General features: G+C 38.9%; 1 protein-coding gene across 12 annotated transcripts in view; it reads right to left on the bottom strand.

Moving 5' to 3' along the window:
• The window catches only part of PPP1R9A (protein phosphatase 1 regulatory subunit 9A), a 292981-nt gene extending 285510 nt beyond the window's left edge, over positions 1-7471 (bottom strand). For 9 of the 12 annotated variants that reach the window (XM_059933860.1, XM_059933865.1, XM_059933867.1 and 6 more), the window contains exons 1-2: positions 7088-7177; positions 3449-5067 (exon numbers count right to left, since the gene is read on the bottom strand). In XM_059933860.1, coding sequence (XP_059789843.1) covers positions 3449-4846 — 1398 coding nt within the window. In that variant the 5' untranslated portion in view covers positions 4847-5067; positions 7088-7177. Of the gene's footprint in view, positions 1-3448; positions 5068-6325; positions 6414-6784; positions 6844-7087; positions 7178-7229 lie in introns of those variants that run through there. The other 3 variants (XM_059933861.1, XM_059933863.1, XM_059933862.1) reach the window with 3 other exon arrangements.
• Between the last annotated feature and the right edge of the window lie 9051 nt (positions 7472-16522).

The raw sequence follows: 16522 nt of genomic DNA, 5'->3' as shown, positions 1-16522 counted from the left end.
ATTAGGAAAATAACCTTTTTCAGATATGCTATGTTTCAAAAACACCAATCCAAAGGACATAAGGTCACCAAAAACAGAAAAAGAGTCATGACTTCCTTAACAAGATTGCAGTGATGATCTTAGAAAGATCATCCAAGAACAGACTTGAGCAGAATGACCTAAGAAGTGACCTTAATGGGCTGTACACCTCCCACCGACCACCAGTTCCTGACTTGATCAGCTCCAGTCATTTTATGTATTTATTACATTTGCATTGTTCCTGACACATAGTAAGGGCTCAATAAATGTTCTGAATTAATAGAAAAAAATAATTTTAAATGTCACCCTTTCTATTTTTGATTTATTTAAGACAAATTTAATTCAATTCCTTGGTTCTGAGAGATTCCTGAGAATGAAGGTATAATTCCACATCTCAAATTAGCATCTTCCTAACACTCCCTCATTCCATATCTCGAAGTTGGATTTTACATTTTCTATTATTAATTCCATTCTAACTTTCCACAACACTATGAAACACATTAACCTATCCATTAAGAAACGATCTGACCATTTCTAAAAGTCACCAACAATTATACATAAGGGATATACTACACAGGAAAGATCAGATATTACTTTGATATTTTTCTAGGTCCAGATTTAAGACATCTTAGGGAAATATCTATTTAAAACATCTATAGAAGAACTGAAATAGAAACTGAGGACATGGTCTCACACACACAAGATCTAAAACAAAAGACCAAAAGTGTTGAGAATGTTTACTCTAGAAGAATAAGGTGAGACTATCGGGAAAAGAATGCAAAAGTTCTAAAAATCATTTCTGTAAGGAATATGCTCCCTATTACTTCTGAAATAGGGAATGTGTTTAAGTTTCAAAGGAAAAGATTTACGTTGGAAATCATAACTTCCATTCCATAAATAAATATTTATAAAAAGAATAAGGAAACACACATAGGGAATGGCTGAGTATATTCCCTTCCAAATGATCTACCAAATCCTGTTCACTCCATGCATTTAGTATAGCCAAGAACAGTTAAAGTACTCATAGGACATTAGACACTTCAGCACAGGTTTTTACACTGTGTTTCATGGGTTTTAAATACCATGTGTTTAAGAATTGACTCTACAGGCTCACAGAGGAAAGAGGTAACCTTATAGATTTTTGTGTCCTCTGCAGCTAACAGCATGAGAACAGACATATGATAAGCCTTCAATAAACACTTACTGAATTTAATTATTACCACTCTCTGAGGCAAAAATCTTAACTGGAGAATAATCTAAACACTACCATCATCACCACCACTAGTAGAAAAGTAGCACTCAAAATTTCCAAGTGAATCCACTTCCATGTTAAACAACGGGAACAAGAAAGAGTAACTGTCTTATTCATTACAAAGGGCTAAGAATGAATCTTCTGTTTGCAAACTTAATCCACTCCAGCTAGTACTGTTAACTGCCCACTAAAACGCAGCACATTATCTTTCACAAATCTGATGCTTGATCCATATTCTTAATGAAATGTGTTGAACTTAAATGTATGTAATCTAGTTCATTCCTTGTTACGTGAAATACAAGTCTATTACGTGAAAATTCAGAGGCAAAATGCTTATTGTTATAAATGGCAGAAAAAAAAATCACTTCAATTTCAAAGCATCACACCCAAAACCTGGTTTGTTCACAAAAGAGCATCCAAATTTCAATGATAAATCCTTTAAAATCCATTAAACCTATTACTATGCAGTTACACTTTGTGCAGCATAGGACCCAAATACAAGGCTGGTGCCCCATTTGGTTGCCAAATTTTCATAAACTGCTATCCCCCGTTAGGGAGTCAGCCACTGGTTTTAACAAACTCCTTGAAGAGTTCATTTCAGTTATTCCTGCCTTGCTCAACGTGTAACAATTTAATCTTACTGCTTTCTTCCTCAGGGGTAAAAAGATGATGTTCCAAGGGGAGCACCTGCAAAGCGGACGTAAAAGATGAAATTTAGAAGCTGGCTGGATAGGCCTGAGGGAAAGGCAACTCTAAAGAGAGTACCTACCATTGGGGGATAGGGGAGAGAATGACAAAGGAAGGTGGGAAAGAGCAGCAAAGAAACTTAGCTTACTTAGAAACTAGATTCCCAACTCCAGTAGTTATTTCAAACATAGTTTAACTTGACATGGCCCATTCTGACCCAGAACTTTTGCTTTACACTAATGAAAGAAAAGTTTGCCTGCTAACCCCAGTAAATAATTTCATAGATTATTAGTTTATTTCATAATTACAGAAAGGTCATATTTATCTTTGCTATGTAAATTATGTATCTTACAGCCTTATATGAAAGTTTCATAAGATGGAAATAACAATAGACAGTGACTTTAGATTTTGAGGAGAAAATTCAAGAAGATACCAGATCTAATTCCAAATCTATCATATATACACACTGTGTAAGCTAAAAGCCCCTAGAAAGTGGTTTCAAACTACATATTCTGCCACCACAACCCCCCAGATTCCCCTAGGAGGACATGCCAGCATCTTGGGGCTGAGCCGATGGACAAGTACACTTTGCAAAAGCACTCCAGGAGATTCTGATACTCAACCAAACACCTCCTGTCCCACTGCCATTATCAGCTAATAATATTTCACCACCCGCTGCGGATGTACTTTGTGCTATTCTTCTATTCCAAATGTTAACTAAGTGAAGTCATTAGAATAGAGCATCTGAATTCAACTGGCATTTATCCAGATTTTAAGAGGTAAAAATAAACCCATGAATGGCAAATCAATTTAACGTCCTTTCACACAATTTCATTTTAAAGCCATATAACAAATTCTGAACTCAAAGCTATTTAGAGTCATAGCTTTCCAATTAAAGTATTTAAGTCCGCTAACATAGTTCCACGAATCCAACATTCACTACCAAGTAGCAGTACAGAAAAAAAAGTTCCAACATTCCTCACAATCCACTTACACTTAAGTAAGGGATAACTCAGATTTTTTAAGCAAATAAATAAAGAATATTATTTCAAGGTTATCATAACTCTCCCTTTGTACATTATACCTCATATCCTACAGTGTTTCGATTCAGATAATTTTATTATTCATGGGTAATTTCAAGTAGAATTAGTTAAAGAAGTAATTCTATTTCAAACTAACACTCCTGGTTTTCAGTGCTCATATTATTCATACTCCCGTCCATTGGAATGTCTCTCACAATCCCCAAACTTCTTCAACTTCAGTATTACTCAGTACTGGTTTATACAACTATAAAGCACACCAGGAAATAATATCTCTCAAACTCCAAACTTTTAAAAATCACCTGACAACATGTGTATATCAACAACCTTGAATCCTTTATAGCTGTCAAAGCTAGTCTACATACAGTTAGGCCCAAATACTAAAGCAAACAAACAAACAAACAAAAAACTTAGAAAAAACTTCAAAAACAAACTGAGAAAACATACTTACCTTAATTGGAGCACTACTAAACTTAATTTTCCTATTTGCCGGGATGTCTTCTTCTTCTGGCAATCCAACGATTTCTGAGTATTCCATGTCAGGTTGAGAGTAACTGTTCTCATCACTATCTTCCTGCTCATCCTGTTCGGTGCCCGCTTCTCCCCAGTCTGAGTTATACCTGGATCTCACCCTGTATATATTATAGTCACTGTGCATGTAAACATGGGAGCTCCCAAAATTATTTGAATCTTCGAATACCTCCTTTCCACAACTGAATCCAGAAGCATCAGCAGAGGTAAAATCACCACCGGCAAGTTCTTTCTTCTGTTGCATTGCTGCCTCACTCCCAACCAAATGAGCTTCTGCGTCTTCTGAAGGTTCGTTTTGTGGTGAAGGGATTTCAGACTCTGTAACTGCCTTGTTTTCAGCACAAGGTTCTTCAGGAATGTCTCTGTCAGTTCTGTCAGCAGTCTCTTGGTTAGACGTGGAGTCCTCCTCGGCTTCCTTGCTCTGCTGTGCCTCTCCAGTGGGCACTGAAGCTAGAGAGGTACTTTTCGAAGCCACTTCTAGGACCGGAGTTGTATGACTCTTCTGAGCATCCTCTGCATCGTCACTGTGTTTGCTTGGAGGAGACCAAGAATTAGAATCCTTCAGGTGCCCGAAGGTGTCAAGATTTGTAACAGTAACAGATGGCAAATTCAGGGGATAATGCCCAGTCACTGAGTATTCACTGTTCTCAGCCTTCTCAGAAATGATGGCACTGGGGGAATCGGTGTTCTCCAATACTGCACCCAGTTGACTCACAGTTGGGGAGACAGCCTCTGTCCGGGAGCTAAGGCTGTCCAAGGAGTCAGTACTGCCTCTGTTGGACTTAGAACCACCCCATTCATCCTGAGGTTCACTCCCTCCAGTTTTCTCCTTCTTTGGGGAATAGCGGTTGTTCTGTCCTGACTCATGCACACTTCTCTCAAACATCTTGCGAGTTTCTGTGAACTTAGAATATGAAGGGCCATCGTACATTGTGTCAAATCTACTAATTCGTTCTGAAACAGAGGACTCCAACTTAACAACTGAGCCATCTGTTTTTTCCAGAAATTCTTTGGGCTTCATTCGCCTCTGAGGGGATGAAGGTCCACCTTTCCCCCTGGTTTTGGCAATGACTGCAGCATTCTCACTGGGTTCCATACCCATCTGCATAAATAGATTTTTAATTCTGTTGACATTGGAGCCATATTTCCTTCCCCTGCTCTGCTGGGAGCCCTCACCTTCTTTTGTTTTTTGTTCCCCATCTGACTTGGGTTTGTCAAAGGTACTTTTCAGTGCCTGGAACTCAGTTCTATATGCATTCCTGTGAGGAGAGGCACTTCTGAGAGTGGTACGTTCACCTGAAGACTCGGTTTTCAACATTTTTACTTCAGGGGTGAAAAGCCAATGTTCATAATGATCAGGAAAAACAAAAAAACCAAAAAAACAAAACACCTCTCTTCTCTAATCACCAGTATCTGGTCAAGAAAAAGTACCTCTCAAATGGCATACTGTGTCAGTGATCCTCCCAACAGGTGTATTAGGAAATTATTCAGTCAAGAGTTACACAAAATGGCTTTTTCAAAGCAAGACTAGAGGTTCATCTGTAACAGAAAAGAACGAATTTCTGAATTCATTTACTTATTTGAATTTACGTTTAGTCAACTATTATACATTTTTTTTCAAAGTGGCTTGGCCACATGTCAAATAAGAAGAAATTACATATTGAAATGGGAATTTCAAAGCCAAGAATTTAAAAGTTATAACTCTGATTGGTCTTTGGTAACAAAACTGTTGCAAACATAACTTGAGACCCCTACCAAAATCACACACATACAAGTGACACATAAGTACACTTCAGAGCAATACTTTAGCCCAAGTTTTGGTTGGTTTTGTGAATGACCTTAAAAGAAACCAGCAGTTCCTAGATCTTTAAGAAATAATCAAACTGTCCAGAAAAATGAAATTCATTTGAGATTCTCCACATCAGGTAGAACTTATTCTTTCTGTACAAGCACAATTAAAAGTTCAGAATCTATGTTTACAAACTCCAAAACGTGTCTACAGAGGCTTATTTCACTCTTTCTGGTCCAATATTCTCATCTACAGCATCCCCAAAACAACACTAGTGCAATTTCAGACCAAAACAAGCAGAAGAAAGTTCTTAAATGGCAGTAAGTTCCACTCTAAGTTCAGAACCACACCAAGAAGTTTCCTAAGAGTGAACATTAAGTATAGAGTGGGAGACAGGATATCATGGGAATAAATGTATGAGAACGTGACGATCAGAAAGTAAAGGACCATGAAACCTTTTTTCATAGCCCTGATTTATTTATTACACTTGCCTCTAACTTACTACAAGCTCAGAATACAACGCAATACGTGCTGGCTGGTCTCCTCTAGCCCACAGCTGGATTTCACATCAATATGCCAGCAAGCAAATACTTCAAGATCCGCTGAGGAGCAGACGTTGTAGTTCTAAAGATTTTTCATTTTGTTTTTGTTTTGTTTTTTAGTATTAGGCGGAGCCCTATCACCCTCACGCACCATCAGATGAGGAAGCACACACTTTCACTTAAACCGTCTCCAGACTCGGCTCCTGGCCCAGCACGCATGCATGGCCCATGCAGACAAACAAGAAAGGCTTCAGAGTGTGGCGCCTGTTTTTTTTGTCAAGCTTCGACAATCTCCTTCCACCCTGACATTTGTTTAAGCCGTACACACCCTCCCCTCCCCCCAACACACCGCCCCCCACTCCCTCCCCCGCCAATTCGAACCCGAAGGGGCGGGGGGCGGGGGCGCTGGGGCCGCCGGGGTATTCAAAACCTGCCCTCACAAAAGACAAACATAAATAACACCAACTTGAGAGGCAGCCGATTCCCGAGCCTGGCTTGGGACGCAATCCCTCGGCCCCGGGCAGGGGCAGGGCCGGGAGAGCAGGTGACGCCAAGCGCTATGGTAGGAGGTCGCAGTCTAGCTTTGTGCCAAGAAGCACCTGAAGTCCTAACACATTGGCTACGGCTGCCGGCGGCTGCCAGGCGGATCCCAGTGTGGCATGGGGAGAGCCGAGCTCCCCGTCCACATTAAAAAAAAGAAGAAAAAAAATTACAGGGTCATACTGATAAATCCCTTTGTTTTTCCTCCCAGTGTGCCAGGAAACAATAGATCCCACCGATACTGCCTCCGATCCTCAACCTAACGCTCCCCAACCGCAGCCCACCCCCACCCTCAGCCTGCAACTCAGCCTTTGTACATCCCGATTTTTTCCTCCTCATCTCCACCCTCCCCAGCTCCTCGCCCCGCGCACATCCTCCCCCTTACCCGAGCGGGAGCCGCCGCCGGTGGGGAGGGTCGGGCGGCCGCGGCTCCCACCCCCTCCTCCGAGGCGCCCCCCGCCCCACGGTGGCCGCGGCTCGGCTCGGCGCCGGCCCGCTCGCTGCCCCTCCAACCGCTCCTCCCGGCGCAGCGCGATGGGCGGCTGCGACGGCCGCTTCCACGCGCGCCGCGGCCCCCCACGCGCGCCCGGCCCGCGGCGGGCGGCCCCGGGAGGCGCGCTGCGTTCCCTAACGCCATTGCGGGCGGGCGGCGGCCCGGGCCCCGACGCGCTGGCACACTCGGGCCGACCTGGGGAGGGGGTCCCAGCCCGGGCAGGGGCTTCGCCCACGTGCGGCCGCCCGCGCCGGGCCGTGTGGCTGGCGGCGGAGCGGGGGTGTAACGGGGGAGAGGCCGCGGGGGTGAGGAAGGCCCGGGGTAACAGGTGCCTCACCTCGGCTGATGGGATTAACTCTAGGGCCGCAGAGAGAGGGAGCCCGGCAGCAAAATCCCAGGAGAGGGAGAGAGAGGGAGCCTCTGGCGGCCAACGGAGGGCGAAAAGCAGCGGCCTGAGGCGAGGCCGCCCCACCCCCTCGGCCGTGGGCGAGGGGCCCCGCGGGCCTGGGGCAAATCCTGCCCTTCAGCTCGGGTCCTGGTTTCGCGAGAACTGGGTTCTTGGGCTGTCTGCTGCTGGGGCTCCACGAAGTCTGCAGTTAACCCCGTGACCCCAGGGCATCCAAAACCCTGGGCCACGCTCCTGGCAGGGAAGGCCGGCACCTAGGCCCAGATCCAGAGCGGCCTCACTCCAACGCTCAGGCCACTGTGCTTCGCCTAACACCCACCTTGACCTTCCGCTGCTGAAAGGAAAGAGGTGAGGAAATCTTCTGACTTCCTTATCAGGAAAGAGCTTTTCAGACTCCCCTTTTATAAATGCTCAGTACCCCCTCCTTTCCCCATCAGAAATTTCGGAAGTGTTACAGCCTTACTGCAAAATATAAAACCAATCAAAACCGTCAATATAGACCTTTAAACCAACCCTCAAAAAAACTATGGAGTAGAAACTTTTAAGGATAATTTTTCAAGAAGGTAAAAATATACTCTAACAGAAATGTAAAATGAAGCTGTGTCAAAAATGTTATTTGACTCATCAGTTAGGGAGCGAACACCAAAATATTGCAACCCATCCAAATGAGAATGTGAAGAACAAAGCTTTATGGAAAATCAGAAAAGAGGCAAAACTGGTTAATAAGGCGCTAAAATGTAATATTTTGAATTATCTCCTACACAGGGCAGTGATCAACTGTATCTCTAAGGAACAAAATAATTTTGCATATGTATAGATAAGAACCATTTACAGTATTGTTAAGTTTCTAGGGCTTATAGAGTCGTAAAAAGTCAAAGGCAGGCAAAGGTGCAAACTACTGTAGAACCATGAAACTCCAGAGTCCTTTAGATAACATCCAGCATTCCACTGCAAGGACACTCAATAATCTTTTGCCCATTTCAAAGTCTTACAGGAGTTTTTCCAACAGAGCTATTATTATCTGCATTTTACAGATGGGAAAACTGAGGTTAGGTTTTGTAACTTACCTACAGCTTTATCGCTAGTAAATGATTATGGCTGCGTATGAGCTCCGTTAAGTCTATACACAGAATTTATACTCTGGAAGCAAAATCTTTTCTTGCTTAATTTCAAAAGAGCTTTGTAGCTGCTCAATTCTATGTATCTCTTCTTTTGAACAGTGGAATTTTTTCTTCAAGCCTCACCAAATTCTGGGTGCTTTCCCAAGAAATTGGTATTCCCTGTCTACGACGTGGATGTCACTTCTATAAGCATAAACAGATGTAACAGGCAATGTGAGGGGGCTTGTGGTTCCAGTCTCCACTTTTGGAAAGAACATTTGTGTTGTCTGGGGTAATTAGGTGGAAAAGTTCCTGTCATTTATTTGCAGTATGGTAAACCATGTTTTTTAGGATAATAACCTAAATAAATGCAGGAACCTAATCACTACACTTCTATCTGTAGAAGAGGGGGCAGCGTTGGCAACAAAACCAGTCTTACACCTCTTTACAAAAAGATGATGCATACAGAAAAGCAGCCTAAAGAATTTGGTTGGTTGGGTTTCACTTTTTTTTTAATGTGAACTTTCTGGAAAAATTCATACTGAAGGGATGAATGACAGGTTTTTTTTTTTAACTATTTTTTAAAATTTATTTTATTTATTTTATTTTTGGCTGCATTGGGTCTTCATTGATGCGCGCGGGCTTTCTCTAGTTGCTGTGAACGGGGGCTACTCTTGGTTGTGGTGCGCGGGCTTCTCATTGTGGTGGCTTCTCTTGTTGGCGGAGCATGGGCTCTAGGCACGCGGGCTTCAGTAGTTGTGGCACACGGGCTTAGTTGCTCCGCGGCATGTGGGATCTTCCAGGCCCAGGGCTCAAACCCTTGTCCCCTGCATTGGCAGGCAGATTCTTAACCACTGCGCCACCAGGGAAGTCGAATGATAGAGTTTTTAAAACATAATTTTTCATAATTTCAGATTCCTGGATTGTCCATAACCTACCTTCCATTTCTAACACTTAACCTGAGTGTTTGAAGGGACTGCTAGACCAATAGTAATTAACCCAATGCATGTGGTTATTTAACTTTAACTCAAATACAATTTAAAATTAAGTTCCTTAGTCCCACTAGCCACATTCGAAAGACTCAGTAGCTACCTACTGAACAGTGCAGATACAGAACATTTTCATCACAGAAATTTCTATTGGTCAGTGCTGTCTTAGACAACATTTGCACTTCCATAAATTAGGAAAGGTATTTTAACTTTATAAGGATCAAAACTTAGCTTAATAGATCATTAATGTACTGGGGATAAGAGGTCAAAAATTTTGCCTGTTCTAATCGAAAAGGGACTGGGGCAGTGTTAGGTGAAGTTTAGTACTGACATGCAAGGCATCCAAAACGCAATGTATTATATTTGGGAAAGAGGGGGATTTTGATTTTCATATGTGATTTATTTTATAAATCATGTGGAATATTGTGGGCCGTTACTCTTATTTCCTTTGTAACCAAGAATGGACCATAAGATTAGTCAATAAAAAGTACAAAATGTATTCTACATTGTTTTAGGGATTTTCTCAATATATTTTTTCAGTTTTCATAACGGATATTCTGAGTATCTATTCAAATAATTAAATTATTCATATGTGAAAGTGAAATGTTGGGTGTAGTTGTGAAATTAAGCCTAAATCAAACCCAAATAAAATTTTAAGACTAGAGAAAATTGACTAAGCTGAACCTGAAAACTGCCTATCACTCCTTGATTTATAGCATGAAGGCACCTGGTTGATTGCGTGTTAACAAGTTCATAAAGAGAGAGAAAAGAATAGAATGAACTTGGAGGTCTCTAGAATAATTTCTTTATGGAATAGGTGAAGTAATGGAAGATCAATTCCTATAGGTAGTTTTACCCATAACTTTAGCTTAAAAGGATATTTTACTCATACTGCTGTTTCTGTACCAGTACTAATAAGAAATTAGTTGACAGTAATGAGGCATTTGTTTACCAAAAGTTTAGTTATAACTGCTTATTTTATGTTTGTAAATATCAGAGTGCTTTGTCATCTTTAGATGTGAATGTTGATATTCGGGCATCTTAAAGGTCCATCTTTTAAAATAACCATCCCTATTTAAGGGTGAAAAATTAAGTATGTATTTTTTAGTCTTATAATATTTCACACACACTTCATTGTAGAGGTAAAATATACTTCTCTAAAATAGTGATAGAGTCCTCAGGTTTACATTCAGAATACATCAGAGATATCTATGATCAGTCTGATTTTGTGATGCTAGTTATAAAATTAAGCTTAAATCAACAAATGGATTTTGTAATCTAGAAGGTATAATTTTTGCCTAAATAAATTGATAATGATTCAGCATGACTTTCTACCTACATTCACGGCTAGGGCGTGCCATTGAAAATTTATACCATCATTTTGGTTCATTTCTCATTCTACAATACAGCCAGTATCTTGGCTTTTCAGCCTAAAGTAGGTTCATCATAGGTTTGAGTATTTACTTTTAGTTGCTACAAGTAATAAACTATAGAGCTTCTTGGGATTTCTTAAAGTCATTTTTAAGTTATTATTAATATATTAGCTCTACAAATAAACTACAGTAGATTTACACAGCACATTTAGGCCAAAGTTAAACATCTTCTCTCTTTTCTCTATTTTTACTTTATTTGGTTGCCCACACGAAACACAGAAAACCAAGAGTTTTATTGGACCAGACGTGTGTGATGTTTTCATTACTGTCACTGCTTCTCAGGTTGAAACAATAGCTGCTATACCAATTCTTTTTGGTTTTCAGTTTTATAGTGGTGCAAATTGCATGTTGAAAAACAAGTGTTAGGTATTTATCTGTCTCTACAGAAACCCATTTTACTTTCAGCAGATTAGCCCCTCTGGCAGAAGGATTCTAGGAGTGGTACACAACCTGCCAATCCTCTACCCACAAGGTGCACCTGAACTCTGGCATCCTTGCGATTGGCAGGTTGTCTACTCTGCTTCAGAATAATTTATTATTTCAAGACTGAAACAAATAAGAGAGACACAGCGATCCTTCACTGAGAGAACAGTTAGCAAAATGTCAAAATGAGATTCAAATCGAAAACCTTTTACTGAAATTCATATTCAGTACTTTTTTTACCCTAGAGATGCTAAGCCTAGTTATTGAGCTATATAATAGCATAGCTCTTTTTTGCACACAGCTGTTGGGGGTAATAGTTGTCCAAAACAGTCTTAATTGTGAAAATATGGGGGGGGAAAAAAATCAAAGAATAACAAAGGTATCTCAGTACCTTCTGCATTCCATGGCATTAGCCTTGCTGAATTAATTATTAAAGTAAGTAAATAAACATCCCTGTTTGTCTCCAATTAAACAGGAGGTTTCTGTGATTTTATTTCCATTTCCAGTCTAGTTCTAGTAATAAAACCTCCTTGAGGAGGTCCATTATAGTCCCACTTTACCCAAAATTCAAATTATAACACACTGCATTTTAAGAAAGCTCTAGTATTTAATTTGTAGATGTGGTCATCTGCTTTTAGAAATAATAAAAAATTTGCTCTGAAGTTGTTAGTACATTTTCTATAGGTTCCTAGCCATAATCCTGATGTCCAGCATAGATTCTTGTCAATTACCATTAACACAATAGTTTCAAATAAAGTTTGAAAATATAGATGAATGACTTAATGTTTGTACACTATTAAACTTTTGAATTGGATGAATAATGAACAAGAATTTATCCTAATCAGCGGGCAGATCTTGAGCAACCAACCCTCTTGTTCTTGTCCTAGGACAGTTCCCAACACTGTGATTGTATTTGGAGATGTTGCTGGCTTTAGAGCTAGTTTCTTCTTGATTAAGCCACTACAAAGTTCTTTACTTAACTAGTATCTTTGATTAGATTCTACATGTATATATGGATCACATACTTTCTCAGTTTTTATTTTTTGTATTGTTTTTAGAAGAAAAAAACTTTAAAACTAAAATTATAAGGTGTTAGTTTTCTAAAAATGTATTTATATAAGCTGAAATAAAGCGACCAGTTAGTCTAGAAAATCTTGTGTCTGAATCCTGCTCTTGATTTTTGTTTAATTGAGCAAAGCACTGTTAAATTCTACATTAATAATTATCTGGCCTACAAGCTAAGTTTTGTTCCTTTATATCACATTACTTTTAAAAGAAAGCCATGGGCACCAACTGGTACATGTCTATGGAAAAAATCAGAATACTACTTATTTCCTTATTGAAGTGTGACAAACTTGAGCAATAATCTAAGCCTCTTATTTATTTTGTGAATACAGTAACAATAAAGTGAACAGTTGAAAATAGTTTAATACCTAGCTGGGTCCTCAAAGGAAATGGAATTCATATTTTATGATACTGAGAATAGAAACAAACACATTAATGAGAGATGAAATTGAGCTTTATTAATGAAAATTTTAGAAGGGGGTTAAATAGTATAGCTTCAAAAAACAAAAACAAGATATTATCTTTGCCAGAAATGTAAATTTGACCTGACGTAGCTTTAAAGGGAAGGAAACTGAATTTTGTGGATTTTTTTAAACTTTTGCTTTGTTCTAGAAGCTAACAATTTAGTCTGACATTATTTTGTGAAGCCTGAAAACTCTCTTATAATAAATTACATGTATTTGATTACAGTGTGCTATAATATTATTTATGCAAAGTGTACATATTTTGCAAATTCATAAGTTGAGCCCACCTCAAGAGCTTCAGAAATTAAGCAAGGCCAGCAACATAGAACCGAATGATAGACTACCACATGCTCACTCAAAGGAGAGTTGGACCAAGGCCAAATGAAGCATTTAGATGCATAAATAGTCATTTATTATGTGATGTAGTTTTACTTTCTGAAAAGCATATGCACCTTCAAAAGTCTAACACTAGGCATAAAACTGACACTGAGATACTCTCGCATGAGTGCCAACCCAGAAACTTACATATTTACATATAGGCACATTTTCCAAAATATCTGTACATCATCATCACCTCATTAAAACTGTTTTGATCACTTCTGTGGGATTTTCAAATTACAAGGTCAATGTATACTATAATGATTTTAATTTTGCTTTAAATGAAATTGTCTCCAGCTATGGAAAATATGACTTCTCTGCAAAATCCTAGCCATATGTTTGGGTATATAAAACTTAAGAAATATAAGGAACAAACAATTCATAACTGAGGAATTAATAAAAATATAAAATGTTTCTAATAAATTACTATCTTGTAGGTTTGCCATGTAGAAATCAAATACACAATTGATTTTGAAATAGTTATCAGTAGAATTTGACATTATAAAAAGGAAACTAACTTGTATATTAGTTAAGTTCAAAAGAAACCAATTATGGTGGCCTATGGAATCTTTATTAAATAAGTTAAGACTCTGTGATGTTTCTTGCTCATGGAAAGTTTGGTTTAATTCCTTGGCATAGTGAGGCATGAAAGGTGAATGTTAGCTACTCTTGTCATTGTGGAAGATGCTTAGAAAGCAATATAAGAAAACACATGAATTATATTGCAAAATTACAAAATATTTCTCTCTGTTAGTATCATATCCACTGACTTCAAACCTTGTGTGAAAATGAGAGTCACCTAGAGTGTTCGATCAGATTCAAATTCCTGGGTTCTATGTCAGCCTTCCTGAATAGGAATCTCTGGGATGGAATCTAGTAAACTCCAAAATGTTCCAAAGGTGATTCTGTTGTACAGCTGGACAGTGGATGGATATTTGGGAAACACTAACTAGATGATGTAATGGATACTAGAATCTAGTGAGTTGCTAATGTCTAGCATATACCTGAAGTTCTCACTCCTGAATCACCGTTTGGTGAACCCTGTATAGTAGGGTCGTCATATATGTGGGGAAGCTTCTGGGACCATTAATAGGAAGTATCAGAAACCGTGATAGCCCCATCTTCCCTGCTACATTTTTGGTTATGGAGGTCTACTCCTGGCTTTTTGGTTAAGATGATAGTGACAGCCATTGCTTTGTAGTAGCTATCCTTATTAGCTCTCTACAATGATCCAAGTAGGCTAGAAAAACTTATAAATGTGGTACTCACATATCCACGAATTGAGAAGTCTTCTTGAGTTCTTCTGCTCAAAACTTTCCTGTAACTTCAAGACTATCCAGAAAAAAACTCTCTTAGAATGTACTTAAATTTGACAGTACAGTGATATGTTAGCTACCTTTGTTGAGATTTCAGAAATTTCTCAACCAACTGGTGGATACTTCTCAGAGCCAGTGAAATTCTAACTCCACCAGAAAATGGAGAAGTTTTGGAGGCAGCCACATATCGAGCATGTTGTTAAAAGATCATTTTCAAAAAAAGTGAAATCATGACTCCCATACAGATTTAAAAATGAAAATGTGTTAATAATTTTATTTAATTCATTAATAACAAAACTAATAAGATATTACAACCAGTTCAAGGGAGATTATTTTTTTAAAAACATATTTATAGATCAGAAATATTGAAATTAATGTCTAAATGAAAGTAAAACTGGCCTCTTCCTCAGTTGGGGAGGGAAGGCGAGTAAACCTCCACTTGTCAGAATTTATTGGTCTATAGAGAGGAATTATTTTGCTTTGCTGTCAGCTGTCTACACATAGGGAGCTGTTCAAAGATGAAGAAAGACTAGAATCAGATAGCTGGAAGAATGTGATCTAAACAGTGCACAGTTTTCCTTTGAAGCATAATGTCCTTCTCACAATGCCAGACATCAGGACCTCCACAAGGGTTCTCTTCTTTATTTCCAAACACTTACATTAACAGTCCTTGACTATAAACAGGAATGTTCATACCAGCATTATTAATAATAGTTCATGGTGGTGTGCTGAATTGGGCGATTGGGATTGACATGTATACACTGATTTGTATAAAATTGATGACTAATAACAACAACAACAAAATAATAATAATAGTTCAAATGGGAAAGCAACAAAAATATCCATCAAATGCTGAATAAATAAATAAAGTGTAATGTATCTATACAGTGTAATGTATTTGGCAATGAAAAGAAATGAAGTACTGATACATGCTACAAAATGGATAAAGCTTGAAAACATAGTAAATGAAAGAGGTTAATCACAAAAGGCCACATATTGTATGATTCCATTTACACAAAATGTCCAGAATAGGCAAATCCATAGAGATAGAAAGCTGGGACTGGGGGGTTGATGCTGGGGAGTGACAGCTGTTGGGTGTGGAGTATCTTTTTGAAGAACAGGAAAATGTTTTAGAGTTATATGGTGGTAGTGGTTGCACAACCCTGTGAATATACCAAAACACACTGAATTGTACACTTTAAAGGGGTCTGCTGTATGACATGTGAATTACCTCAATAAAGCTGTAAAGAAAAAAAAACAAAACAAAACTTTGACTAATCTATAAAGAAGTCCACAGCCCCATAACCGGTTGCCTAGTCAAGTATGATTCTCATATTTTAAATCAAGTTAACTTTATTCATTAACCTGTGGTCTGTCACTGAATGGTCCTATATATACAGACCAATGGAACAAAATAGAGAACACAGAAATAAACCCTTACATATATGGCCAAATGATCGTCAACAAAGGTGCCAAAGATATACAATGTGGAAAGGCTAGTCTCTTGAACAAATGGTGCTGGAAAAACAGAATATAAAGCTGCAAAAGAATTAAGTTGGACCCTTATGTTACACCATATATAAAAATTAACTCACAATGGGTTAAAGACATGAAAGTAAGATCCAAATCTATAAAACCCCTAGAAGAACACATAGGAAAAGCTTCATGATTTTGGATTTGGCAATGATTTCTTGAATACGACACTAAAAGCACAGGCAACAAAAGCAAAAGTAGACAAATGGGGCTATATTAACTTGAAGTGTCTGTGGAGCAAAGGAAACAATAGAGTGAGAAAACCTACGGTATGGGAGAAAATACTTGCAAACCATATATCTGATAAGAGGTCAATATCCAGAACACATAAGGAACTCCTACAACTAAAAAAAGAAAAAAGTCCTATCTAAAAATGAGCTAAGAACTTGAGTAGACATACCTCCAAAGAAGATACACAAATGGCCAACAAGTATATGAAAAGATGCTCAATATCACTAATCATCAGAGAAACGCACAATGAGATATTACCTCACACCCATTAGAATGGACACTATCAAAAAAA

Source organism: Balaenoptera ricei, chromosome 9, assembly GCF_028023285.1.
Source record: "Balaenoptera ricei isolate mBalRic1 chromosome 9, mBalRic1.hap2, whole genome shotgun sequence".
Taxonomy (NCBI): domain Eukaryota; kingdom Metazoa; phylum Chordata; class Mammalia; order Artiodactyla; family Balaenopteridae; genus Balaenoptera; species Balaenoptera ricei.
This window is presented reverse-complemented; position numbering and strand designations above follow the sequence as displayed.